At 35.6% G+C, this 27,417-nt stretch overlaps 1 protein-coding gene across 1 annotated transcript; it reads left to right on the plus strand.

Moving 5' to 3' along the window:
* The first annotated feature begins 5,629 nt into the window (after positions 1–5,629).
* LOC149801291 (superoxide dismutase [Cu-Zn]-like) lies at positions 5,630–27,417 on the plus strand. Its single transcript, XM_089956785.1, has 5 exons — positions 5,630–6,020; positions 10,104–10,186; positions 23,253–23,443; positions 23,962–24,085; positions 27,310–27,417. Exons 1-5 carry the CDS (start codon positions 5,939–5,941, stop codon positions 27,415–27,417), a joined length of 588 nt encoding a protein of 195 aa, XP_089812911.1. The 5' UTR covers positions 5,630–5,938.

A 27,417-nucleotide genomic window follows, 5' to 3' on the forward strand; every position in this document is an offset into this window, starting at 1 on the left:
TGTCGATGGGGTCTAAGGCCCATTGAGCGAAATCGGCTAGCGTGTTCAGTCATCGAAAGATTTTTTCACGCCCTCCAGGAATCTTACTGCAGTGAGGGCAATGACTGAAAGTAGGTTCTTGAATGCACTTCTCGCACGCTCGATGAGCCACGCAGAAATTAGGAATGTGATCGCCAGTCTCTTGCATGCATTCAAAATCGAAAAAGATGAAATTGCCTTTCTTCTTTTGACCGTCCTCTTTCTCTGGTTGGGGTTGGTATTTTTGCACGTAGCATTGGTTTTCCAAGTCCACGATGTGGTGACAAATGTGACATTTTTTCTTTCCTCGACATACGTGTGCCTTGGCAGTATTGGTACATATGCCTTGTCCACACGTAGGGCACAATCTCAGGAGTTGACAAGCACATTTCTGCTGTGAACCTTGCGTCTTCAGATGTTGTTGGTAACAGGCAGGGCTGACAAACGTGCGCAGACAAGCCGGACAATGCACTCGTTCTTGCCCTTCGTTCAGACTGAGTTGAGAGGCCAAACATCCTGAGCATTTCGATCCACAATGCTTGTGTTGCTCTCGATTGTTATAGCCATAGTCACATTTCTCACAGTAATAACTGTATCCCAGGAATGCGGTGATACTGGTAATGGTATCGAAATGTTCATCGTGATGATAGAGGTGAATGTATTTTCCATTCTTAAAGTCTTTCCTTCGAAACAACAGAGGCCCGCGCACTTCTTGAGGGTGCACTTTCAAGGTGTAGCGTGGAGATAGGATATCTTGCAATTTTTGCATCTCAGGAATGCCACAGGGTTTGTCTTTGGGCAAGCGGGCTTGTTGAAACAGGAGTTCTGCTTCGTTTCGTTGTTTGGCTCGGTCCGATTGTTGAGTTTTTGCAGGCTCTTTTCCATTCTGCCGTGTCGTTTTTGTTGGCATAGGTTCGTCCCACCACGATGGCCCTGGCTAAACACATCTGGTCTTGAGAATTGTGAATTTGGACGAGGCTCTTTTTGGTGCTGCGAAGACCGTTCACCAATAACACCTTATTGCGTTGTCCGGTCCCTTGAGGAGGAGAGACGTGGGTAATGTCCAGTGTGGCTTTTCCATCGGTGAGGCCAAACTGGTCATTAGATTGTTGCACGTGTTGAATCTTGTCCATGACTTTGGAAGCGGTCAATTCTGCAGGGCTGCTAAACTCGATCCAAACAGGGGATTTCAAACCGTCGTGTTGTATGGAAAGTCTCAAGCCATCGTCTTCTTTGGGTTGACATTGTCGCTTGAGTGAGGTGAGCAAAGAATCCCACATCTCGGTGATGAACCCTTGTGCTTTCTCTAACGGTACTTCGGCCTTGAAATCTTTAAACTTCACCGTGTATTTGTAAGCCGTGGTTCTAAATTTTCTAGAGGGACGCTTTTCTGTCTCTCGAATGGAATAGTATTTTTCAGGGTTAACTAAGGGTGGTGAACTTTGTTTAGAGGAAAACTCTCTGGGTTTGGATTCTGGTTCACTCATGTCCTCTTCAAAATCACTGGCATGAATCTGTGCCAAGACTTCAGCCGTGGTACGAGGCGATAGATCACGTTTCTACCTCTTACTTTCTTCTTCTTTCTTCTCAAATGAATTGGATCGTTTCATCTCGATAGCAAAAAGTCAAATGACTAAAGTTTAAGAACCATGGGTTACTTTATAGTCATGGCAGACCAGCGTATATAAAGGGTATGTGTCTTGTCCTTTCACTATTCATTTCACTCTCAAACCGAGCACAACGATGGAAGAGACTACACAGATCGAACTTTTCATCAGAGCTTCGCGAGGGGTCATTAGAAAATTCTCTTCAGACCAGCCGAGGGACTACTCACTCTCCTATCGAGATAAAAGTCAATATACTTGCTATATCTGTCAGAAGAAAGGGCATTGATTTTCAGAGTGTCCAGGCCGATAAAAAAAGCAAAACAGGGGTTAAAAGAGACAAAAGTCAAGATACCTGTTATCATTGTCAAGTAAAAGGACACTGGTCTCCAGATTGCCCTAAGAAACAAGAGGAGCAAGAAGAAGAAGAGGAGAGTGATAGAGAGGAAGAAGAGGAAGAAAGCAGACAGGTGAAGAAAAAGAGACAGGAGAAGAAAAGAAGAAGGGAAGAAAGTGAGGAGGAAGAGGTGGAAAAGACTGTAACTGTGAAGAAATTGAAAAAACAGGGAGAGTAAACAATGAGACAGAAGAAGTCTATGAACTTTTTAAAGTGCTATGTTGTGAATTGTGAATTGGATTGTAAATATTTATAAAAGAATAAATTAGATATAAAGGTAAGTATCTTTGGGTTTTGATTTTAAAATAAGAAGTTATACTCACGCACTCATACACAGACACGTACTTTAGGGGTAAAATGTTTTTTTTTAGTTATTGGCAATTGAAAGTCTATCTCTTTTCGAGAGACATGGGTGGCCCTGAAAAGGGCCTTTGGGGGTAGGGGTGAGTTTAAGCAATCAACTTTAACTGTCTTAAGCCTTTGCCACGGCCAAGGTCTACTTCTGGACTGCGTACTGTTGATGATGATGATGATGTGGTTGAAATCACTAAGGGTGGGACGGTAGGCTTAGTCACAGGGTTGGAGTGTTTAGCTCGGGAAGGTCGTATTCTCTTCGGTCGTAATAAAGAAGTCTGATACATTTGTTTCAGACTTCTTAACTCTGCTAAAATGTCTAACAGTACCGTGACCGTTTGACTTTCACATCCTTGTTTCTTTGCTGCTTCTTCTTGTTGTTTCTTTCTTACCTCTTCTTCTTGCTACTGTTGCTGTAGGAGAAAAGCTTGTTCCGCTTCCTTTCGCTGTTGTATAAATTTCTCCAATTCTTCTTTCTGTCTCTGTCTAAAATTTTCCACGTGTGGTAAAGACGGAGAAGGTGACGAAGGTTCTGGAACAAATTCTTGCGAAGTAAGAAAATCCACAAAATCCCAATTCACCTCTTCTGAAAGTAAGTCCGGGTTCCCTTGGGTAGTCTCCACGGCTGGTGCACCCCAATTTATCCTTTTCTTAGTTTCCGTCATGTTGAAAAACTGCCGCATGGATTGACTGCGCACAGGCGCTAGCGAATCTATATAGGCCACGTGACGTCACGGACTACTCTCTTCGGATTGGACGTGGGGTGACTGAATTTTGTTTGGATTGGTGAACTAACTCAATCCGTTTCGATCCTCCCTTTCCCTATAAATAAGCGCAGTTCACTGCATTCCTTCACCTTTTCTCGGCACCCCAACATGTGGACTACCGTGGAGTCATCAACTATCATTTCACCCATGATGTTCCGGACGGACATACCGATGTATGTCCGATCCAAGTGGACAGTTGTCCACAGGACAGACACCAGCCTGTGGATAAGAAGGATATATGTGGAGAGGCAAGGATGCCTAAAGAGAGTATTAGTATATGGCCCTGCAGTCAGGCGCAGCTTGAGAAGAAGAAGATCTCACAGATGCCCTTTATGTTAATATTAAGGGTATATTAACATAAAACCAAAGGCCCTTTTCAGGGCCCCTACATAGGTCTCGAAAAGACCTTGACTTTCATTGCCTACCCCTTTTTTTAAAAAAATGTCTGTTGTCTATATTGTGTGTGTGTGTATGTGTGTGTGTGTGTGTTCTATCCCTCTCCCTGTTTAAATTTCCCATGTTCCATTTCCATAGACCCATCAGGTCGGGACCCTATTAAAATAGGGTCCCGACCCTGTTCCATTTCCCTCGACGCTAAACAGGCCCAAGATTATTTTTCCCATGTTAAATTCCCTTGACGCTAAACAGGCCCACGATTTTTTCCCATGTTAAATTTACATAGACGCTAAACAGGCCCAGGGTGGTTTTTAATGCTAATTCCCATTGACGCCAAACCGCCCCTATTCACTACTACGGATTTATTTTTCTAAATTCTACAAAGATTCTAAGGACTAATGAAAAATAATGAGACAAGAACAAAAAAAAATAATTTGGAAATTACTTTTTAGAATCTAAATGATGTAAATATTAAAAGTAATGATACAATAAGAGCAAATAAATTTCAATTTTTGAAGTAAGCGAGTAGGTCAGCAATGAAACATTTGTGTCCTCTTTAGGAATACCGAAAACAGCACAATAAAAATCTGTTGATGTTGAGCAACTTTACAGTTGAATTAACTCTGAGGATTTTAAGAAACTGTTTTGATTTTAAGCAACTCTTATATTGCTATTTCTAGCAGTAAACATAAACCATATATAAAGAGACAACAAAATGACTGCATGTAACACGCTTTCAAAGTAAGAATTTAAATAATCATCAGGGCTTATTTCGGGATCAATGTGAGATTATGATTTGAACTTCCTTTGGCATATTTCTCATCCTACATGTCGGGTTAAGAAATATCAATCCATAAGTATACACTGATAAGTATTTTCAGGAAGTGGCTCAGGATATGCAAAAAAATCATTATCCTTAAGGGATCTCTACGAGAAATAATTTAGAAGTATATAACAACATTTTAATTTAATACTTGACTTTTCTGTCTCCATCCGATTGAAGATTTTCGCATTAAAAATATGTGTATGTGTGATTCGGATTATTAACGTAGTTTTAACAATTTTTTCAGTCATGTCGCTACGATGTCTGCCGTGTGGCAGTTTATAGTGATGTCTAGCTCTGGGGCATCTTACCGCAGATATGTAACATGATGTCCCACCCAGTCACATTATCCTTACACCAGGATGACCAGTCCTAACAATAACCTCTTAATGCTGAGCGAGGCAGCTGTTAGCACCATTTGTATAAGTCTTTGATATGACTCGGCCGTGGATCGAACCCACGACCTCCAGCATCCGAGGTGGACGCTCAAACAACCAGGCAACTGGAGCGGTCTCTCATCTAAAAGTAAGTTTATACTTACAACATACAGATGTGCTTTATTCTCAAATCATCTTTTTCGGAATGCTTGCGAACATTGAAGAAGTATAGATATTTCCACGAATAAATGCATACTACACACATTTTGGTTACCTAGAGAAAAACGGCTTAACAAAATTTGAATGATCTAGACTTGCATATTGTTTTAAACGTATACCAAGAACAACATTTGCAACGAATACTGCTGATGTTGTTTCCATCAACACCACCGATATTACTATTATTACCAAACACACACACACACACACACACACACACACACACACACACACACACACGTAGCTTGTATTTCGGGAGAAGTATAATTTTAATGAAATAATTTCAGCCTAAATCAAACACTGAAAGCAACAACGAGTCTGCTTCATGATCTTACACCATCATTAAATAATTTTCCCAGTAAACATTATTTTATATTCACTTACCTGACATAGGTCACATTTAGCATTTTCTAAAAAAAGTATTACTTAATGGAATATATATATATATATATATATATATATATATATATATATATATATATATATATATATATATATATATATATTAAGATGCATTTTGTGTTGGTCAGTACGATATAACAATGTACTACCAGAAACATAAAGGGAATGCCAGACAAAAGCTTTTATAGCGACCATTGCTCATGTATATGAAAACCTATGCCAAATGACACGTAGTGTGTCAAAGCTGTCCATTTTATGTTTATGTTGCAAAACAAAAGCAAGAAAACTACTACCACCTACTACGACCGAAGTTTATCTTATCTAATCCACCTGTACGGACCTGCATTGAAACGGACTTACCTTACTTTCTGATGTAACATCGCACGACGTCTTTGACAGTTTGATGACAAGGAAAATATTACCTGTCTAAGAAAAGATGTATATGAAGCCAGAATGACCTGTCAAAGAGAGATCAAACGATCAAACCTCATTTAGCATGTACAAAACTGTCTATATTAGGAACGTATCTCAAACCCTTCTAGAAGCAACCGACTTTCAAGCACTTCCACAACGTTGCGAAGATGTTCAGGATAACATTATGTGGATTTGTTATCCTTTACTTTGGCGTTTCAATTCATGCTGTTCCTTGTTACCAAAAGGAGGGTAAGTGTTGTACTTGTTCAATGTTCATATTTGTTAGACACTTCAGGTATATCTTGGACAGCAACTGGTTAATCATTCACTGTTAAGTTTGGTTTGATACCTGCCTTATATCTTTGACAGCAAATGCCCATGGGTTCAATTCATACTATTTCTTGTGTACAAGAAAAGTGTGTTGCTGTTTTTTTAAAGTTTTTATACTAAAATTATTATAATAATAGTGATTTGGTGTTAGTTGGTATTGTTTCTGTGATTGTTTTCTTTTGCTTCTGTAATTGTAGTTTTGTATAAATAGGCTAGAAGGTACTCCATCGTTTCTCCTAAAAAGTGTTAAAAAGTGCGCTTTACGTATTTCCGGACTTGAGAAGTGCGATTGATCCCGGCCCTAGCTTCCGTAAATCTCTCAATAATTTTCAGTTAGTGTAGAAATATTTGTTTCCAAAAAAAAAAAAAAAAAACAGCGAAAGTTGTAATTTTGAATATAGTAGGAAAAATTATATAGTAAATTCCTTAAGATAAAAGAGAAAACTAGTTTAACCTATAGCTGGGTATCATTTGAAGATTTCAATAAGTTTTATCAAATTTTGAATTTATTATTGGAAATACACATTATTTTTCTGACTTGCTAAATTTAAAGATGGCTTGTTAAATTTAATTCCATATGAATATACAAGTACGGTATAATTACTATTAATTGGCTCAAAACCTCTGTCACCGTCACTATTACTACTACTGCTACAGGTGCTAATACTAATATTACTACTGCTGGTGCTAATGCTGCGATAGTCCGTCGTCACATCTGGTTGAGATATTTGATGTAAGGACAAACCTATGTAACCTACTTAAATATGTTTTTCCTATCATTTATAACTGTGCTTACCATATTTGTCAATAGGAAATAATAATCTGTTGTCGCCAAAGACATATAGGAAGTGTCTACCAAAAGATTCATTATCACCTCATTTGATCAAGATCTCTCTCTCTCTCTCTCTCTCTCTCTCTCTCTCTCTCTCTCTCTCTCCGATCACATCATTACAAATCACTTACAAACCCTTGCAAACACTCGATTAATAGACTTGGATCATCTTCGCAAGCGACAGGTGAATGTCGGTGACAAAAAGTGTAACGGATGCCCATGCCATGTGATGATGTCTCTGGACGTATGATAGTACAACTGGCAGTCAACCAGACCAGCTCTATCCACTAGTGCCTAGATCGATCACCTGTGCACTAATCAGTTGAAATAGACATCTATCTATAATTTTGTAAACAGTCGATAAATAAATCCATTTTATTAAAATGTATTGTTTCTGTACATGCTTAACAGTAATTTGTTTGAGGTGGAATTACTGGGCCTAATGTGGAAATCACAGACATTGCATAATTTGGTGCTTGATCGACTTCTGTGAATGATAGAGTTTAAATGCCAGGAAAGCAACCAAATGGCATTAAATTGCAAGATAATCAAAGCTTAGCCTAGGGACAAGCTGTGGGAGCTCAAAGCGATCCCCTAACCCCTAGTTGGTAGGTGGGGGCGCTAGACCGCTCTAAAGAACCTTCTCCAGTTTTAGGAATTTCGGTTTCGTATTTTTTTTTCTTTTGCCATATCGAAGCCCTCGGCATCATTGACGCCACTGGCCCATGGCGCCATATACCCTTAGTACGCCAGAGAGAGAGAGAGAGAGAGAGAGAGATTTTATAGTAAATTATGTTTCTCAGAAAATATTTACATCACCAAACTAATGTCCTGAATCCAGCCCTCACATAGTTTTGAAAACAGTCTAGCAGACTACACTTTGTATAGATAAATGGAAGTACCTCCTTTACCCCGCTAGGTGGCAGTTAGTATAACTTTAGCCATGTCTGAGGTGGAATATTGCCGTGAGGGTTTGTAACGGTTTTGTATTGGTGTAATTGGATAATTATTTTCGGAGAAACATAATTTACTATAAAATGTTCTTTGTCCATCAAATACATTATCCAATCGCATTGACAATTGGAGAATATGTAAGAGGAGGAGGAAGTACTAAGCATCCAACGTCTGCCTAAAAGAACCTTGTAGGTTCAATAGAGCTCTCTTGTTTTAAGAATAAAACATAAATAATGATACCGTAAATACATGTAAAAGGAACTATCCTGCGGACTAAGCACTCGCTAAATAACCCCAAAAGATTTTTCTACAGCGAAAGTATTCAGGCCCTACTGAAGATGTGGGTATGTCCGGAGTGGCGTGGTCTGGTGATTGCTTTGGCAGCAACCACAGGACCAACTAGATTCAACTCCGAGTTTTCCGATGCCCTGTTAAGCAAATAGAAAGGGGAAAAAGTGGACTGGGCATGCCAATGCAATGATTTCCATTACATCTGGAACTGAGAAGTTGCATTGAAAGGAAAAGCTCGTAAAAAATAGCTTGTCGTTCATGACCAGAAATCAGCATCTGAACTATACATATCTGCGAGAGATCAGCGTATGCTGACGGGATGCCTGACGGGATGCCTGTTTCCCTGGTTATAGTGGGAGGAAAGACCGGATGGACTTCGTGCGCTTCGGATAAATTCGGAGAGCACATACCTGGTCCTGTGGTCTTACCTTTCTCGAAGTATCGATCAACGACAGGAGCCGTAAAGTTATTTTTTGGTTGCTAGTAGACGTGCTAGTTAACGGAAGCCTTTTCCTAACGATGAAACCTGGTAGTGTCATTGAACCTTTGAAACGAAAATGTAGGCAGTTTGGATCCGCGGAAAGAGCACGGACCTAGCGTACTTTTGATGACAAACTGTATAAATATGGCTGGACAGGCATTCGTATGTCATCTGCTGTTTCTATGTTTGATGAAGTTTTCTTTATATTAGATGCTTTCGTCATTATTACTATGGTCTCTGTATTGTATGGAGTAGTTTCGATTTTTGATGTCGATATTTTGTCAATATATACTGCAGTTTTATTGTGATATGCGATTTTCGTACAAGATATATATTTAGCAGTTAAATATTTAAATGAATATGTGGTGGCTGGATCTTATTTTGGTACTTAAATCATTAAAGTTAGTACTTAAAGCGCGCACCTTTACAGTCGAAAGTTGAAGAAATTTTTCTAGTCAGAGTTTTGAAAAATTAAACTTTTAAATGCTTTGGTCAAGAATAAGAGGTTTGAGTCGAGTGGCCCGTAATGAACTTTATGATGGAAAGTGATGTGTACATGACGTTACTTGGTAGCCATGTTACATGTATATGCAGCTGTGGCTACAATAGTATATTTCTGTTGTGTTTTTCTTACCATTGGTGAAAATGCTCGAGCGTGTTGAAAAACCTTCATTCACTAAGACGTTGAATTGATTTCGTTCTTCCTCAATTAGTCAAATCTAACTTTTAAGATGAAAGAATATGTTTTCTCGTACGGAAGGGGTCCTTGCGACGTTCATGGAATCTAGGGATTTTACTCCTATTGAACAGATGAAAGGTCGGTACTCAGAACCTGTCTCTAGACAGCTGAACACGTCAGTACAGAGGAGTCGGAAACAAGCGCAAAAGAGCTGAATATCAAGCCAGCGTTGAGAGTCAATGGATATAAAGAAATTACTTCAAAGATAAAATGTGGAAGTTCAAAACTGCAGCAAAATGCATACTAATGCAGATGTTTTAAAATACATGCCCCAAAGTGAAGATTGTAATATTAGAAAGGCAAACAAACCTCACCCACAAAAAACCAATAGAGCAAAGGGGAACAAATTAATCTATGTACCCATACTTATACCAGACGATTGACAAAATACGTTTAAAAGGAACCATAATAGATTCGAGTCCAAATGTATCAGATCCGTAACATCATCTGACCAGAGTATGCCATGAACTCAAGTGAAAACAACAATAATGCTTTGGGCGTCAGAGTGAAAGGGGATCTAAGCACCATGGAGTACTACTAGTACGTCACTTTTAGCAGAACCAAATTACTAAAATATAGAACATTTATTCTAGTTGGGTGACACTTTGGGGGAGGGGGTACATTTTAGACAGTTAGAATTAAAAGATTCATGTTCGTTTGCGTATGTTACGTAATCTATTTCTAATCTGTGTTGTATTATTTTAGTACAGGCAGTATGTTCGATGCAAGGGAACCCTAGCAGACCAATGACCAGTATACGTGGAGTGGTGCTATTTACACAGAGAATAGTAAGTTTTTGTTGTTGTTATCATCATGGACAAATTGATTTGATACATGTCATATCCCTCTTTTGTGCCGGATTTTTCAGTAATTCTGATACACTTCCCTCATTCCTGCTGTGTAGAAAATGTATGCCTCATTTTGTTCAAATTGTAGAAAAAAATGATTTATTGAAAATCTAATTTTATACATTAATAAAGTTGTTATATCTAAGAAACGAAAGATTTGGTTGATCATTTGTACACTTCAGAAACATCAAATCTATATCTGGTGTAACAACGTTATAAACAATACCAGTTCGCTTCCCTCGATGGATCAGCTCAGTTTAAGGCATTCAAACAATGCCTGTGGCAAGCTACAGGTTTCTCTGCTGCAGCTATCTTCAACCTACATAACTTTCATTTATTCCTTTTTAGTTAAGTTGCTTCTCTCCGTAAAATATATGAAAGAGCTAAAGAAATATAATAGACTTTCTTGACGTCGCCAATGCTACTACTACTACTACTGCTACTGATACTTCTATCAAATTGCTGCTTTGGACAAATAAAATCGCACGTCAACTTCCGCTTTCATTCTCCGGTGAAGAAATTTTAAATTGGAGTTATTACAATTTTAAAAAATACTATTCTACTTCTTAATGCAGCCATCCATTCGTTTGGTCTTTTCTTGTCTCGCTACATTTGAATTATATTAGTGTTAGATACAAAATCCTATTCCATTCTTCCATCATTAATTGAGTCTGTAAATGATACTCTCAGAGAAAAACAAAATCAATCTACCATTCATTCTATCATTACCCAACTATCTCACGTCTGAACAAAGTCATCTTTGAAAAGGAAAATTAAATCTGACGCTTTGAGGAGCACACGTCGCAATTACAAAGCGAAATGCAACAATTTCGGACATTACTCTCAAAACAGAACTCTACGATAAGCATGTCGGATGAAACACATTTACAATGCACCTCTCATGGATCCAAGATAAATAGAAGATGTCAATTTAAACACTGTAAACACAACATTCGGTTTGGGCTTGACTCTAAATTACATCTGTAGATCCAATGGACTTGGCAATATACCCTACATTGAACAGGACCATTGCGATAGGCACAGGGTTAGTGTTAAATTCCCATCTTATCAGACTAGCACCAAAGTGATGGAAGAAGTAAAAGCTAAAGAGAAACCAAATGTTTGTAGATGAAGACCTAATCTGACTAAACCATGAACTAATAAAGGAGCTCAGAGTCAAACGGAACAGCAAGAACATTTCTCGGTTCAGGACAATGGATGGTCGTGTGATTGCGAAGAAGCAATGTGACATCAAAAAACTATAAATCAGGCCTAAATTTGACATCAATAAACTCTGCGTTGCCACCCCTCCCTGACTATTAGCATACATAAATTAAATCATCAATGGCAAAGGTCATTTTTATAACATCATCAGGGTTGCTATATCTTCTATTCAATGGCTGTTTAAGGTTTAATCTATATACATTACAAAACATTATTACATATTCAGATTATTGTAAAATAATGTTTAACTTTGGAAAATAATACTGTTTGCTGCATTTCCTCACACTGTGTATGCATACATTCGTCTGTTTACTTCAAGTATATGTAAGACTCTAAATATATCAGAACCTCATTCATCATAATATGGTACATGTGTGCATTCATATGTGTGCATGTGTGTGTTCATGTATGTTTATATGCATATATGTGTGTATCTGTTCATATCGTGTATATGTGTCTTTTTATGCATATTTAATTCGCATTGTTTGTAAGTTTTTTCATATATGGTATCAATAATTACATTTTGGACTTTGTCTTTTCGAAATTCAAGTTCATTTTCATTCTGACCTGAATCACTGATTTTGGTTTGGAAAACAACATGTATCACAATCTGTGTCCAGAACTTTGGAACTTCCTCATGAAATATCGTATCTACCCGTTTTTTTTTAACCACATTCCTTATTATAATTTAGTAACATAATTCTAATGATATCTAAGACTTTATCTTGTAAATATTTGAAACCTTCCACAATGAAAGTTTCCATTAGGTAATTTGATTTTTAGAAAATGCTAATTGTGACCTGAGTTCAAGCAGAACTATATAATTTTGTTTATCAAGAAATTGTTAATTTGTACTGTAAAATCTTAGCAGAATCAATATTGTTATTAATGTTTTCCAGTATTTCATCCGGGCTACAATTTATTTATTCAAATACTTCAAGTTAGTCTTGTCTGGAAATATAAAGTGTTCAAAAATATTCTTGGAAATAAAGACTTGGATTTATAGTGAAATTCAAATAAAGATATATTCTTGGAATGTAATATTATGATTAAACAAAAGGCTATTGACAAATAACTATGACACAATCCATCACAGGCACAATAACACTTCTAGCGATAGATTTAGTTTGGAATACCACTAAACGTTTAAGAAACTATAGGATTATTTGGGATTAAACACCCAATATTGCAAGTTCTTTTTTATTTTTCACGTTTGCATTCAGAAGAAATAAAGCATTTGTTGAATTACACACAACGTGTTGGATTTCGCCAAATATGTGTGCATATGGCATATTTGTGTGTGTATAAGAATGTATATTTATGCGTCTCTCTCTCTCTCTCTCTCCTATATATATATATATATATATATATATATATATATATATATATATATATATATATATATATATATATATGCTGCAACTAATTACCAACGGAGGCTATGTGAGAAATATTATTATTATTAATTATTATTATTATTATTATTATTATTATTTCTCCCTATTTAAAATTACTTTTCTACATGAAGCGAATTACCAACTTACTCATGCCGATTAATTTAGTTCCTTTTGCGCTTTACGCATATATTTATATTTCATTTCTTTTTCCCTCCATTTGATTATTCGACTTGTCTTCTATCTCTTGTTTGGTCGGCCAGTCCTAATCTGTTTACAATTTCACAGCCGAAACTCTGCGATACACGTTCGTCTTTCTATGTTGTAGCTGTTATGTCAATATAGAGTATGTACTGGACTGTTTCGTTTGAAAAAAACACATCCTGTAATCACAGCTTGCCTTGTTCAGTTTTAAATATTTCAGGTCTATATTCAAATCTTGTGTGTTCTTACACTAAACTGTAACCACACTGGCTCAGTGGTTAATAAGCCGGACACGTGACCGAAAGCGTGTGGGTTTTAATCCTACCATTGTACCAGACTGTGTCAGCCACCATATTGTGTTCTTGGACAAGGCATTTCACTCTAACGTTCCCTGCACCAAAGAACCTATTTACTTTGCTGAGCCGTAAAGCACCAAACAAAACAAAGCAGACACTAGTTAAATATATCTATTGAAGCCTTCTATTTGTGATAATATTAGAGCTTGAGGGTTTTACGAACATTTCGGAAGGATTGAACCAATTTGTGGCGGTTCGGAAATTTTAGACAATGAAGTATGCATCGTAAAAGAAGACAATATACTGAGTTTATTGGCTATGCCATGATTTAGTTGCATCTATTTCTTGGAACCAAATATTTACCCTATACGTGCCGCGAAATCCAACAGCTGATTTGTAAGATACCATTTCGTCCAGTATTGATGCTGCGAGCAAATCATCTCCGTGATAATTATAATGGGCAATCTAAATGTCGACCTTGTAAGACAAATGAACGATAAATTGCACGATATTTTAGAGCAATGCCATTTGAATAATGCAATAAATGAACCAACGCACTTATACACGCACCATGCTTGATGAAATTGTCATAACAGCAGGCTACCATACTGCTGAATCTGATACATGGCAGCGACATCAACACCGTATTTGTCATCATAAAGCAAGACTACCCTAAAATTAACTCACTCAAAGGAAATGTCAAGCTCATCCAAAAGGCATTAATGAACGATTCAAACGTTAATTGCTGATTACACATGGGATGAATTTTTTATTTGATGTAAAGTGTTAAAGAGATTAGCAAATTATAATAAAATGTTATAAATCTGTTTTCTCTACAGGGCACTAGTTATAATTAAATCCGGGAATAAAATATGGTTTATCTCACATTAAAGACGATACATCATATTAAACGACACACTGAAAAAAGAATTAAAGTGTAAATTATTATCAAAAGCAATGAAACAGAGAGAACCACTTGAAAAAGTAATCAAGAACATTATTGTCGAACCCTGGACATTAATCTGTCCGGAAACAATAGATCCAATCAAACATACTACTTGAATATAATATATTTTATTGTTGGATGGTTACAATTTTCACCGCTCCTTTTTAATGATTCAGAACTAGTCTATTACTAATTTTTAAAAGCAAACGTACTTAATATTTATTTTTACAAAACCGTCTCTTCTAATGATCACAAAAGAGAGTTGCCTTTCTTGGAGACGAAAACCCTACAGACATTGAACCAAATCAACCAAACTGAAAGAAATATGAGCATAATTACCACACTACAAAACAACAAATTTATGATACCGATGGCATCGGCAGCGTTTGCATAAAACATGGATACAAAACAACAGAGTTTCTGATACCGATGGCATCGACAGCGTTTGCATAAAACCGATATAACTTCTATGAGACCAGTTCTGAAATATGTATCTAAAATATACCATTCCGGTATTAACACGGATTCATAAAAACACGAACTACTACATATGGAAGCTCACATTTCTGTTTCTTGACAGCAAACATTGGATGACAGAAAAGCGCTTTGTTTTGAAACTGGATGGCATATTCGTGAAGAAAGCGCAACATAAAAATATCCTCATCTTTTAAAAAATTGTCAAGAACCATTATCTGGATCATGGAATTGATGTACTCTTATCATGTTCATGAAGCATAGTGCCTTGTAATTTAAGATTCATTATCAGTCTAACCATTTTCAAACATTGTGTACACCAAAATGTATCGACTCGTGGAAATACCTACCGCTATCCACACAAAAATGTTAATAGATAATACTGGGCGGAACGAGCAAGTTTGATATGGTATATAAACGGCCAAAATAATCGGAACAAAATACTTACGTAGTTTTGTATTTATAACATGCACTTCCTTTTTATTCATACATTCTTTTAACGATTTTTAATGTTTACTTGAAAAAATGAAATAGGCATTTGGCTTTTTATGGGTCATTTTGTCCAAACCTTATGCACGTAATCGGGGCTTGCCACGTGCAGTGGCGTCATTTGTCTATCTGCATTGCATTTTTGGATTTACTATTATTCTCTTTGAATTTTGTTTAATGTTGTATGGTACGTATTATTGGACCTAATCTGCAGTCACAGGTAAGTATATTTTTCCTTGCTTTTCAAATGGACAATAGGTTTTGAACCAGTGTTTAGCCCCTTCTCTTATATTATGTTTACTGAACAGACACTACTTCCAAGGAAATTTCGGGGCAAATTTGTAATTACCCGCATTCGATGTTATACGTAAAGCTCATTACAGTTCATTCAAAATTTTTATGTTTTCATTTAAAGTAATGATGCACTTAACTTAAAATGATAATTTAGTAACTTCTTTTAAGAAATCGAAGATTCTGTCTGTTTCTAACAGGCATGACTAGATTTGTAATATTCATTCGGATATATTATAACAAAAATTCTAAACAATATTGCAATGTTATTCTGTTTGTTTTTACTGTTGTTTTCTTTACTTTCGCTTATACTTGAACAGTTGCATGAATTTAAATGAAGAAATTTTGTTCCCGTCACGTGCGCCATTTGTGAAAATGCATCAACAATTGTAAGAAAATGGCGCACGTAATTAATATTAATATTGATTCTGATAAACTTTATTTCAACGTACTTTACACTGCAGAAAATAACATTATGATACTAAAAGAAATGCAGAAATTTATTATAAACACAAACATATAACTACGTTCCGTTTCATTATGCCTGCATTACATATTTTACGTACCGGAACACAACAACACCATCGCTACGCTCCTATCCTTCATCATCACACTCATTTCATTATACCTATTTATGTCATCTATCTTGACTTTTCCCAGAACTCTTGCCTGCATGCTGGTCGTTTGATTATATATGTTTACAATAAAGAGGAACTTGCTGAAACTTTTTCCAGTTCGTTTACCCTGTATACATACTTGTGAGCTATCAGGGAATAAAATGTTTAAACAAAGGCCAGTCATTTTGTACCAAAATTAAGAATTTATGACAATCATTAAAAGCTAATTAAAATGTTAATAATGTCGTGCATTATGACATAGCCACAAGGTGTAGATATCATAAATAACAAAACGTGAAGGGAAATATAACTCTGCAGTTACGTGCCTATTCTCTATTTATAATGTTGTTTTTTAAATGCCATCGAAAGGTATAATCAATCAGACATTATAAATCGGCCATGAATACATTCACCTTTCACGTTTAGAGGTAAACTCGTCCAACTAAAGACAATATATATATATATATATATATATATATATATATATATATATATATATATATATATATATATATATATAATAGTAATAATAATAATAATAATAATAATAATAATACAAAGGAAATAGCGAATAACAGCTCTTTTAAGTGCACTGGATCCACCAAGCGACCACGTGTGTCAGGGATTGATTAAAATAAATGCAATAAACTGACAACGAACAGTGCAAAACTAGTATCTAATTTGCTTGAGCGCTTTCGACACTTAATGAGTATTTGTCAAAGGCGAATACAAAACAAAGACAAGACAAACAAATAAACAGAAAAACCGTTGTGTTTGCAAAACTTTGCATGATAATTTCGACAAGAAATAAACCTTAACATTTTTTTTTAATGTTTGAACTAGTTTATTTCAACTTGTTGTGGTTCCTAGAAAATATTTGTTATTGACCTAGAAATCGATGAGCCATAGCGACATCTGTTTCTTTATATAAATTTATATAAGTGCAAATTATATCCCGGATATGTCATTGCTATTTTTGTAATTATAGGGTGACTAATAAGCAAATTAAAAAAATTATTTAAAAGAAAATGTGTTGGTTGCAAAAAGATAATTTTATTTGTGCATGGCTGTAATTTTCGAGCCTTCTAGTTTAAACCACTTGGTTTGAATGTTCTAAGGCGGCGTATCTAGTAAGATTTTTTTTCTTTCCTAATTTCGGAACCCCAGTTTGGGTAGTGAGCAATTGCCATAAGTGTTATATCACTGAAAGTAGCCAGGGGAGGAGAAGTGTTCTGCGACCGGGCTTCTGTACAGCTTCTTTGCCTTCCAATCACATCTATGAAGGTTGGTCCTTTTGTGTAGCTTTTCAGTTTCTCCGACGTACTGAAGGCTAAAGATCTTACATGTGATGAGATAAATCACATTATATGTTTTGCACGTCTTATTTGGACCATGTGTGTTCAGATTTTTTCTCTAGTCACTGTGCTAGAAAATTTCCTTGTTTCTATCATATGTTGACAGGTTTTGCACCTTTATTCGCCACAGAGGCAATATTGACTAAGGTAGTCTTTATTCGTGATAGGCGTTAGCTTCGCCCTGACTAGGATGTCCTTGAGGTTTTTTGGTCTCCGTTAGGCTACTACAGGTTTGTTCGGGAGGATTAACTTTAGTACGTCAGATGATTCCATGATGGGCCAGTGTTTCCCGACGATTTTACCTATTTTGGGATTGTCTGCATGGTAGGCCAGGATAAATTGTATCTTATCAGCCTTTTCCTTCTCTCCATATTTTAATAGGTCATCGCGGTTTGTTTCTTTCGCCCTTTGGGTTGCCTCGGCAATCAGACCTTTGTCGTAGCCTTGGTAAATTAAATGTTTAGACAACTCTTCAGACCTATTTAGGAATGTTTCAGAAAATTCTGAGTATCCTCATTGCCTGGCTGTCTGGGATGTTCCTAATGCAGTGGTTTGGATGACAGCAGCTTGGGATGAGATACTGGTGTTTGTCGGTTGGATTCGAGTAGATGTCATATGGAGTTTGTATTTTACCTGTCAGGTTGTTGTGTCCAGGAAAACGTGGTTTAAGTTGGAGACTTCTGCCGTGAATTTTATCGAAGGATGGAAGTTGTTTGCCTTTGATATGAAATCATCAAGATTTTCTCTTCCATGTTGCCACTTCATTTCTATATCATCGATAAAATTAGCAACAGGGGACGCCGCTAGAGGGCACTGGCGATCAAGATTAACGATTTCTCAAAATGTCAACCTCATTACACCCGGTACTTTCTCCGCTTTAATATGTAAAAAAGCCGACATTGTTACATCTGAATGTATTCATGGTTGAAAAGTCAAATGTCTATATTTTGCGTATATGACACTGGGCCATTTCTACAACTTATTCAGCGGAAATAAAACGAAAACCGAATTGTTCCAAATGCTGAAAAACTAAATAAACGAACATATACGCTCACCTACGCCTACTTTTTTTAATATACTTTGGAGTTCTTTTTACGAGAATAATGGTAAATTGTGTGCGAATATTTGCGGAAAACCTACGAATTACGTCTTTTTCTAAGGTCACCCATGCCAGCAAGAACGGTAACTCTTCCCTGCACATGGGTACGTACAAAATGTAAACAATGACAATAATACGACATAATTTGGGTTCAAAAGCACACGAAAACTGGATTTATGAAAAGGCAGTCGTTTATAGCAAGGAATCGGATTATACAGACGTACTGTCATTCATTATACCAAACTTATAAAATATTTGTACAACATTTTTTGTGTAATATATTTTCGAGGTTAGAGACTCGACGGGAGTATCACTTACCGAATCAGTGATACTAGACGTATTGATAATATGTATGTGATTGTGATCACTGAGATATTATCAATGTCAGGTCATCTGTTCTACGTACGATTCTTATCTAGAGACACCGGTATTAAAATTAAAATGTTCATGTTTAGTAGGGATGGAAAAGAGGTAAAAAGTTAAACTATTTTTCAGAATTTTGAAGAATGAAAACAAATTCATTTAAAATTGTCATGCCATTTTTTTGTGAATATCAATATGAATAGTGTCATCATAAGCCAAGAAATAGAGAATCAATCTGTAGTATTTCTCCATTTAAACAAATATATAATCATAAATATTTCTTGAGAACCAACTTAGTGCCAGTTTCTTCTCCATGTCTGTTACCACAATTGACTTTACTTCATGAACTATGTAATATTGTTCAAAACAATGGTCAGAATTATTATGAAAATATTGCAAATTTAGGACATCCAAAATTTAATGTTGCACCATCCTAAGCTGACACTATAGAAATCCTGACTTACTGTAATGAAAACTTAGTGGAAAACCTTTTGTCATTGATTTTATTTTATAGATATGAAAACTGACCAAATATATCTTTGATAACTAAATTCTAAGATAGCAATTGTTATTTACTAAATTGTGATTTCAGATAAATGTATATATGTACAAGAACACTGTAAAGAATATGCACTATTGGTTTTAAGAGTAACATACAATTTCAACTTGGTATGTCTCATGATTATGATATTTCATGCAAAAATGTTAGGGGGCATGTGATAAAAAGGCAAAGAAAGTCTTCAGAAGTACAGGGAACATAGAAAAAGTGAATTTATTCTTGAAGCTGAATGTTCACAACACATTTATATATAACCATATGTAAAAAATATGCAACTTTTAGCATGAAGTAACATGAGGTCAAGAATTTTCAAAAAGTGACCAAAGACAAATATTAAAAATGGTGGATGGTACATGTGTTTGAATCCTTCCTGTGAATTTATTTGAAGAGATATCATAAAGATGGGCTCATTTTTTAAATCTGCACACTCAAATTAAGCAGAAAATATTCCATTTTAAAAGCAACATATAATTTCAACTTGTGTATGACTAAAATATATAGTATTTCATGCAAACAAGTTGGGGGATGGGGTGATAAAAAGGCACAGGTGGGCTCCTGACTTACCTGGAACATAAAAAGTCAATTTATTCTTAAAGCTGAATGTTCACAAAACATTTCTATATAAAATATATGTAAGAAACATGAAAATTGCAGCTTGAAATAACATGAGGTCAAGAAATTCTCAAAAATTGCCAAAGACCAATATTAAAAATGGTGGACGGTACATGTGTTTGAATGCTTCCTGTGACTTTATTTAAAAAGATATCATAAAGATGGGCTCATTTTTTAAATCTGCACACTCACATTATGCAGCAAACATTCCATTTTTATATATTCTATAATCATGAAAAAATCATCCCCTGTTGCTAATAAAGTGTACCCGATGGTATGATGTAAGTTTCATCAATGCTACAATTTGACCCTCCAGTTTTCCTATAAAAATGTAGCATACAAAGGTGCCATTTTTGTACCCATTGGGTTCCATTGATTTGGAGTTAGTTTTCTTCATTAAATGCAAAGTTTTATTGAGTTTTAGGACAAGCTCCAAAAGTTGGACTAGGAAGCGAGTGGGTGGATTGTCCACAGTTCTTGTTTCTCACGCTTCTCTGCACGCCTGTATCCCTTCGTTAACTTTTAGCATCGGTGGAATTTGAAAAACACAGAATGTCATTTTTCTCATCACATATAAGATCTGTAGCCTTTAGTATGTCGGTAAAACTAAATAGCTAATCAAAAGGATCGACTTTCATAGATCTGATTGGATGACAAAAAAGCTGTACAGTTGAAGCATACAAAATTAAAGGTATAATTCTTGTAGACATAATCATTAAAAGTTTTGCAAACAGAACGGTTTTTCTGTTTTATTTCTTTGTCTTGTCTATGTTTTGTATTTGCCTTCGAAAAAGACTCATTAAGAGTCGAAAGCGCTCATGCGAATTCGATACTAGTTTTGCACTGTCCGTTATCATTGTTTGTGGGTGTGGGGAGGGTGGGTGTGGGTGCGCTGGGCTGGGTGGGGTGGGTGAGCTATAACTTATGTCTACGTTTTAGCTACTAATGTTAGCAAACATTTGGTAATTGTCAGATTTATTTGAAATCTTGTTTAGATATGCCTTCATTTAAAATTTATAATTATTTCGGAAAAGAAATGTGAACTCGAGAGCTGCACCAATAATAGTTTTGATGTATTTTATATTGAATATTGGTGATACTTTCTTACAAGGCGACACAAGATGCTTCTTAGCAACTTGTTTTGGATTTTGTTATGATAGAATCTCGTACCAAATTGGGTTAAACTTCGAGGTAAAATGAGAACATTATACTTATACAAGCAAATCAAAGAAAAAGCCCAGTCCAACAATTGTCCGAACAGGATGTGAGCCATTACAGCTATAACGAACAATTAAGTTAGAAAATACTATACCTTATGCACATGTCACGGAAAAAGGAGGTGGGGGTTGGCAGGCAATAACCAATAAATCTAGTCTGGCTACTCGGTCTTGCAAACTTCGAGTTTCATCATTTCGCAGTAGCAATGTTGTTGTTGTTGTTATTATTGTAGGGTTTAACTCCATGTTTCAGCATAAGCGAGGCTAAAAATGGCGGCCAGTATAAATGGTGGAAGAAGAACCCGATAAAGCTTCGGAAAGAACCACCGACCCACGAGAAGCTACTGGCAAGCGTTCTTACATACCACATTGGCCGAAACCGAGACTCGAACCCAATTAGACAGAGGTGAGATGGCAGTGGTATGTAATGGTAGACCACTGGGCCCCTCGCGGCCCCTCGCAGTAGCCATACGAGGCGAACTAATTTGTATTGATATAGGTAAATAACACAATTACACAGATCAGTCATAGCAGATTTGCCTTGTCTTGTTATCTCATTCGTCTTAGGTTGAACTTTGCATTTTGCACACACACACACACACACACACACACACACACATATATATATATATATATATATATATATATATATATATATATATATATATATATATATATATATATATATATATATATATACGAGTTTCTCCTCTTAAAATAAGTAACAGAAAATAGTGAAAAGCAACTAGCTTTATAAAATTCTACAAATAATTTATTTCTCAAGAATAGTAAGTGAATGTGGAAAAAAGAAACTGTAATGCGAATAAAAACCCCAAACAATCCTGGAATTACAGACACAAGTCCTACTAATTTAAATTTCTGAATAAATTTTAGTAGAAATCCAAATGAAGCCAAACATTTGAAGTGATGATGTGCCTGTATTGTGTTGTTGCACTAACCGTCTTTTTTTGAAACACAGTAATATAATTCCATTTTTGAATTAACATAATTCCCAGTTAATGTCTCTATCAATAATGTTATGTTTTAATGAGCACTATGTATTTCCAGAGAAAATCCACTTGAACTGAACAATGTGAAGAAATAAATTCCAGCCCAAACGGTTTACTGGACAAAAATATAATACAAATATATTCTGCTAGATCATAAGCACGAATGAATAATTTTTCCAGTGACAATATTGTACAGTCCTTTACTTGACTTGGGTCACAATTAACATTTTCTAAAGAAAAGTATTACCTAATGGAAAATAACCTTTTAATATGTTCTTAACGGTTACAAAATAAAATGTTAGTTAAGGTGGGAAAATCTTTTGCTAAAATTATAATATAATCTGGACAATCTCAGATACATTTAGAATGTCTGTTGCGCATGGGCAATATGATGTCATTCTCTCAAGCGAGGACTACAATAAATGGAACAACGTCCTAAAATGGTCTGTACATGGTATTGTTTACTTGGGCCCTGTAGTCTCGAAGCTATGTGATCGCTAAACTCATGCTGGTGTTTATACTCCGTAATTTGCGACATTCTCTAAATGAAATTTTGAAAAAGGTAAAATAATACACGTTTACTTTACGATTTTGAGGTGTTTGAGTCTGAGCTTCAGTTTTGTCATCAGAATAGTTAAATGATACGAGGCCAGACCTATGGGCCTATGCAGGGTCAGATAGGGGCCCATCCTTCCACATATCCGTGAACTTATATGTTCTTCATTAGAACGACCCCATCTCAACTGAGATACTCAATCACCTACCAAGAACATTAATTAGATAGAGTCTATCAATTACAATTATTTTGATTTGTATTTAATAATGGGAATTCCAGCAATGACTCTTCTTTTCATAGGATGAATGCTCCGGGGCCGTGGGGCCTTTGCTGATCAAGGTGGACGTGGCAGGGTTTCCGCATAACGGTCAATTAGCTTATCATGGTTTTCATGTTCACGAGAATTCAGATTTTTCCAATGGCTGTGAATCTTTCGGATCGCATTATAACCCTTTCCAGACTGTCCACGGTGGCCCAAAGGATCCCCTTGGGTAAATGTACCAATCATTGCCATTATACAAACCTAAAACATTTTTGGACATAATTTAAGTGTATCATCCATGTCATTTTCCAGCAACTACATTATTGATGGAATCTCAGATAGTTTGATCTGTTATCACAGTTGATGAAACTACATGCATTTTAAACATCTTTCAATCTTTCCTATTCGTTTACTTTACTCATCTACGGATAAATAATTTTAAATGATAGAAATGAAGACTCATCAAGGAATGACCATTTTACTAAAATTTTGCATTTAGGAAATAGAAAATATGTCAAGTTTACAATAGAAGAACCACTGATACACAGTTACGTACACAACTCATAGGCCATAAATGTCAGTGCCTAAAATTGAATTACTCAACTGGTTCCTTTACAATTTTTGTTTACAGCCAGTCAATTCAATTGAGTCGCTTTGCTCTTGTTCCAATCACAAATGATCAAAGCCTTTCAACAGGGTAAAAAAAAAAACAGAAACAGTAATGGATCGTTATATATATTTTTGCAGAAGGAAGCATCTTGGTGATCTGGGTAAAGTAGTGAAGGACCCATTTGGATTTGTGAAAGTTGTCACAAAAGATCTCTTTATGTCCCTTGTTGGTCCTTTCTCCATCCTTGGAAGAGGTCTAATTGTAAGGATGCTCTCTACATTCCATTCTTTCCTCTTTTATCTTTGTCGTATTAATAATGTCGAATACTAGCAACTGTTTATAGTATAATACGTGCCTTACCGGCATAGCTACTATTCTACTTTTAGGAAAACAAATAAAGTCTTCTCAGGAACCAAAAGACAGGACCAATATATGTCCTTCATAGGACGCATGAAATAAATGTACAACTTGCAGGTATCTTTAATGGCAGGTAAGACACTGTGTTGTAATAAGTACAGTTGCCGCACTGTATTGAAACGTTCATAAAGTAAGACCTAAGTCATAAATTTTCAAAAACTTAAATCAAACTTAAAAAGTGTGGTCTCTCGACCATGATTGATATTTTATAACAGCGCATTAATTTCTGTATATACGAATCACAAACGATTTATGAAATTAAGTCATAAACGACCTTACAATTTATATTTTCCGCACATATTACAACAACTACGCCAGACCATACTTTAACCATGTAGTTGTTAACGCACTTGCCTTCTACTCACTTAATAGACGATACAAGTCCAGCATTTGTTATTACTGGGTTTTATTGTGCATTGAGGTTGATAAGTAGAGATTGATACATTTATCCTGCTTTGTTACACCCTTGTCATATGTGACAAAGGTCAAGTCACATTTTCCTTCAAGCAAAAGAATCATCAGGCAATTTTCTTAATGCAATGCCATGGCCAGCACCCTTCAGAAATTCAAATTGAATGACCAGCACTAATATGCTGGTCATGCTATGTTGTTTATACAGACAAGTAGCAAACTAACCAATCAGAAAGTTACTTACCACTTGTCATACAGTCGACCAACCCAGCATGAACAGTAATCAGGGTAGCTTCATTGCTCAGTGAACAAAATTCGAACAGGTAATCCTGTTTCAAGGTTGTCTAAATGGCTAAATATGTGTAAAATGAGAATAGCACAATAATTGCAACTGATGACTTTATTTTACTAATTAATAAACATTAACTACATAAAATAATAAAATACCTACTTCAGCCTAATTAAAACATGAATATACAAAATAAAATATATGCTCCTGCTACATAGTAATCTGGGTAAGAGAAGTAAATTTTTCACGGTAACCATAAGAGACGTATTTCTCATAAATAATAATACTTAATTTCGTTGCAGAGAATTTGTGTTTAAAGTAGAACGCAAACTCGAAATTATTTTTTCTTCCTCTCCATATATTGTAAGAGCCAAAAGCGCAGAGTTCATGAAGAATTCACAAGTGTAAATAACGTAGTCTCCTAAATTGTTGAATATGAAAATCGATTTAAATTCCATGAACCCAAAGCAAACCCGAAATTATCAGAACGTTTGTGTACAAACTATCTATCAAAGATTTCAGAAAGATTTAACTTTTTAAAGATAAATTGGAAAAAATTATAATTTAGAAGTTAGTGAAAAACAAGGGTCATTGGATGTTGGAAGTTTTGCTTGAGAAAAGTTTCACAAAGGTGGATCCAGCTATAGCATAGCAGAAAATCCGTGTTATTTAAGTGTAACACACAAAGAGAACAAATGAAGTTGGGAGAGTATTAGAAGTTACATGATTTCAAGCTAATCTTAAACGATACAGAGTGTCCATAGGTTTTAGACTTTATTTTATGTTTGCTGTTCAAACTTTATGTAAATTTATTTTTTGTGTGTGGTTATGTTACTGTATACTGCGATTTACTGCGAAAACGCAATACATAGCCATACAATCACAACACCAGCAAACCAAAGACAGTCGTTCACACGGCATTGCAAAAGCTAAACCCTTTTTGTAAATGTACCCTTGAGTAATTCGTAATATCGAAAATGACAATTAAACTCACATCCCTGCAGGTTTTGAAGAGAGCAAATAACTTTAGGACTAAAAGCGACACCTATATCATCTCAGTTGATATATTCAAGAGAAGTTTTAAAAAATAATGTTAATAAAATAAAACTATGAATGAGATTCCTTTGAATCACGGACATAAAGTTATAGATACAGTTTCAGACGTCTTGTATCAGGCCAGCTCTAAAAGAATGGATCGCGATGAGCAACAAATATCTAGATACTTGAATAACTTATCGCGGGTTTGCAGTAAATCGTCGTTCACTGTATCACTCTTTTCAGGCTTAACATTTGCATACAAATTTGAATACAGTTACAATGTATGGCTCTGCGACTTTTTAATTATGCGAAATAGTTCAAAGAAACAAGAGTAGACAAATAAACACACAGTCTTTTTAGAGCTTTCATGGTTCTGATCTCTGTCAATAATTTGTTTGTAAAATTTGTCTACCTGAAGCTGTCTTTAAAGGAAGAACCGTTATGGAAAGGACAACCAAATTCTTGACAGAATGTTTAAAACATATATGGTCACCAATTTTAAACTCGTGGATAATGCAGGTTCATGATCTACCATAGGTAAACGTGTACAAATGAAAATGCATCCATACGGAAACAAAATCATTTCCTCTCTGAGGACATAATGTTCCTTTAGGACTGCAAGTTCTGGCAGAAAAAGTTATAAAATGTATAAAAATAGTAACTTACTGTTAGACGCTACCAGGTCAGAAGAGATGGTCGATGGATGTTTTCTCTTCATTATGATAGAGATGGATAAATATTAATTTTAAGGAAAATGGTTTGATTCAATGTTGAGGATATTTTGCAGAGTAAGTACTCTGAGCTTTTACTTATCAGTTATAACATTCAGTTAGCTTTAATATGATCCAAACTTTTATTGAATATTAATCGACTTAACCCAATTAATGCTTACTAACGTCATGTATTCATAACCGAAAACTACTTTATAGGCAAACTTATGTACTGAGTCAAGCTTTAATATCTAATCATTATTTCCTACAAATCCAATATGTATGAAGTTTGATAAAGTAGTGAAATTAATTTAATTATCCACCGATCGCCTTGAAAGAAAAGAAAAAGAAATAAAATTACACAAATAAAGGCCATTCCAAAGAATGACAGAGATCAATTCATGTCCGAAAAACAAAAACAAATTCTTGTATGTATATATGCATATATGGATGTATGTATGTAAGTAATTATGTATGTACTTATGTATGTATATATGTTGGTAGGTTGGTAGGTATGCATTTTTTATAATACTGTATGTCTGTTTTCAGTTATATTATTCACGTACGCGAATACCGTTATTTATGCATGTCTATTAAAATAGTTTATTCTTATTAATTAGATCCACGAAAACCCTGACGATTTTGGCAGAGGAGGAAACGATGAGAGCCTAATGACTGGTAATTCGGGTGGACGCGTGGCTTGTTGCAAAATTGTGCCAATTCACTGA

This window comes from Sinohyriopsis cumingii, chromosome 4, assembly GCF_028554795.1.
Source record: "Sinohyriopsis cumingii isolate HCF-2022 chromosome 4, ASM2855479v2, whole genome shotgun sequence".
NCBI classification, from domain to species: domain Eukaryota; kingdom Metazoa; phylum Mollusca; class Bivalvia; order Unionida; family Unionidae; genus Sinohyriopsis; species Sinohyriopsis cumingii.

What these genes read in the sequence shown, in the direction of transcription:
- LOC149801291 (XM_089956785.1), top strand. Translation starts at nt 5,939, where the DNA reads ATGTTCAGGATAACATTATGTGGATTTGTTATCCTTTACTTTGGCGTT. An exon ending in TGCTATTTACACAGAGAATA is followed by an intron (nt 10,187 to 23,252) that starts GTAAGTTTTTGT and finishes TTCTTTTCATAG; the next exon opens with GATGAATGCTCCGGGGCCGT. An exon ending in GGCCCAAAGGATCCCCTTGG is followed by an intron (nt 23,444 to 23,961) that starts GTAAATGTACCA and finishes ATATTTTTGCAG; the next exon opens with AAGGAAGCATCTTGGTGATC.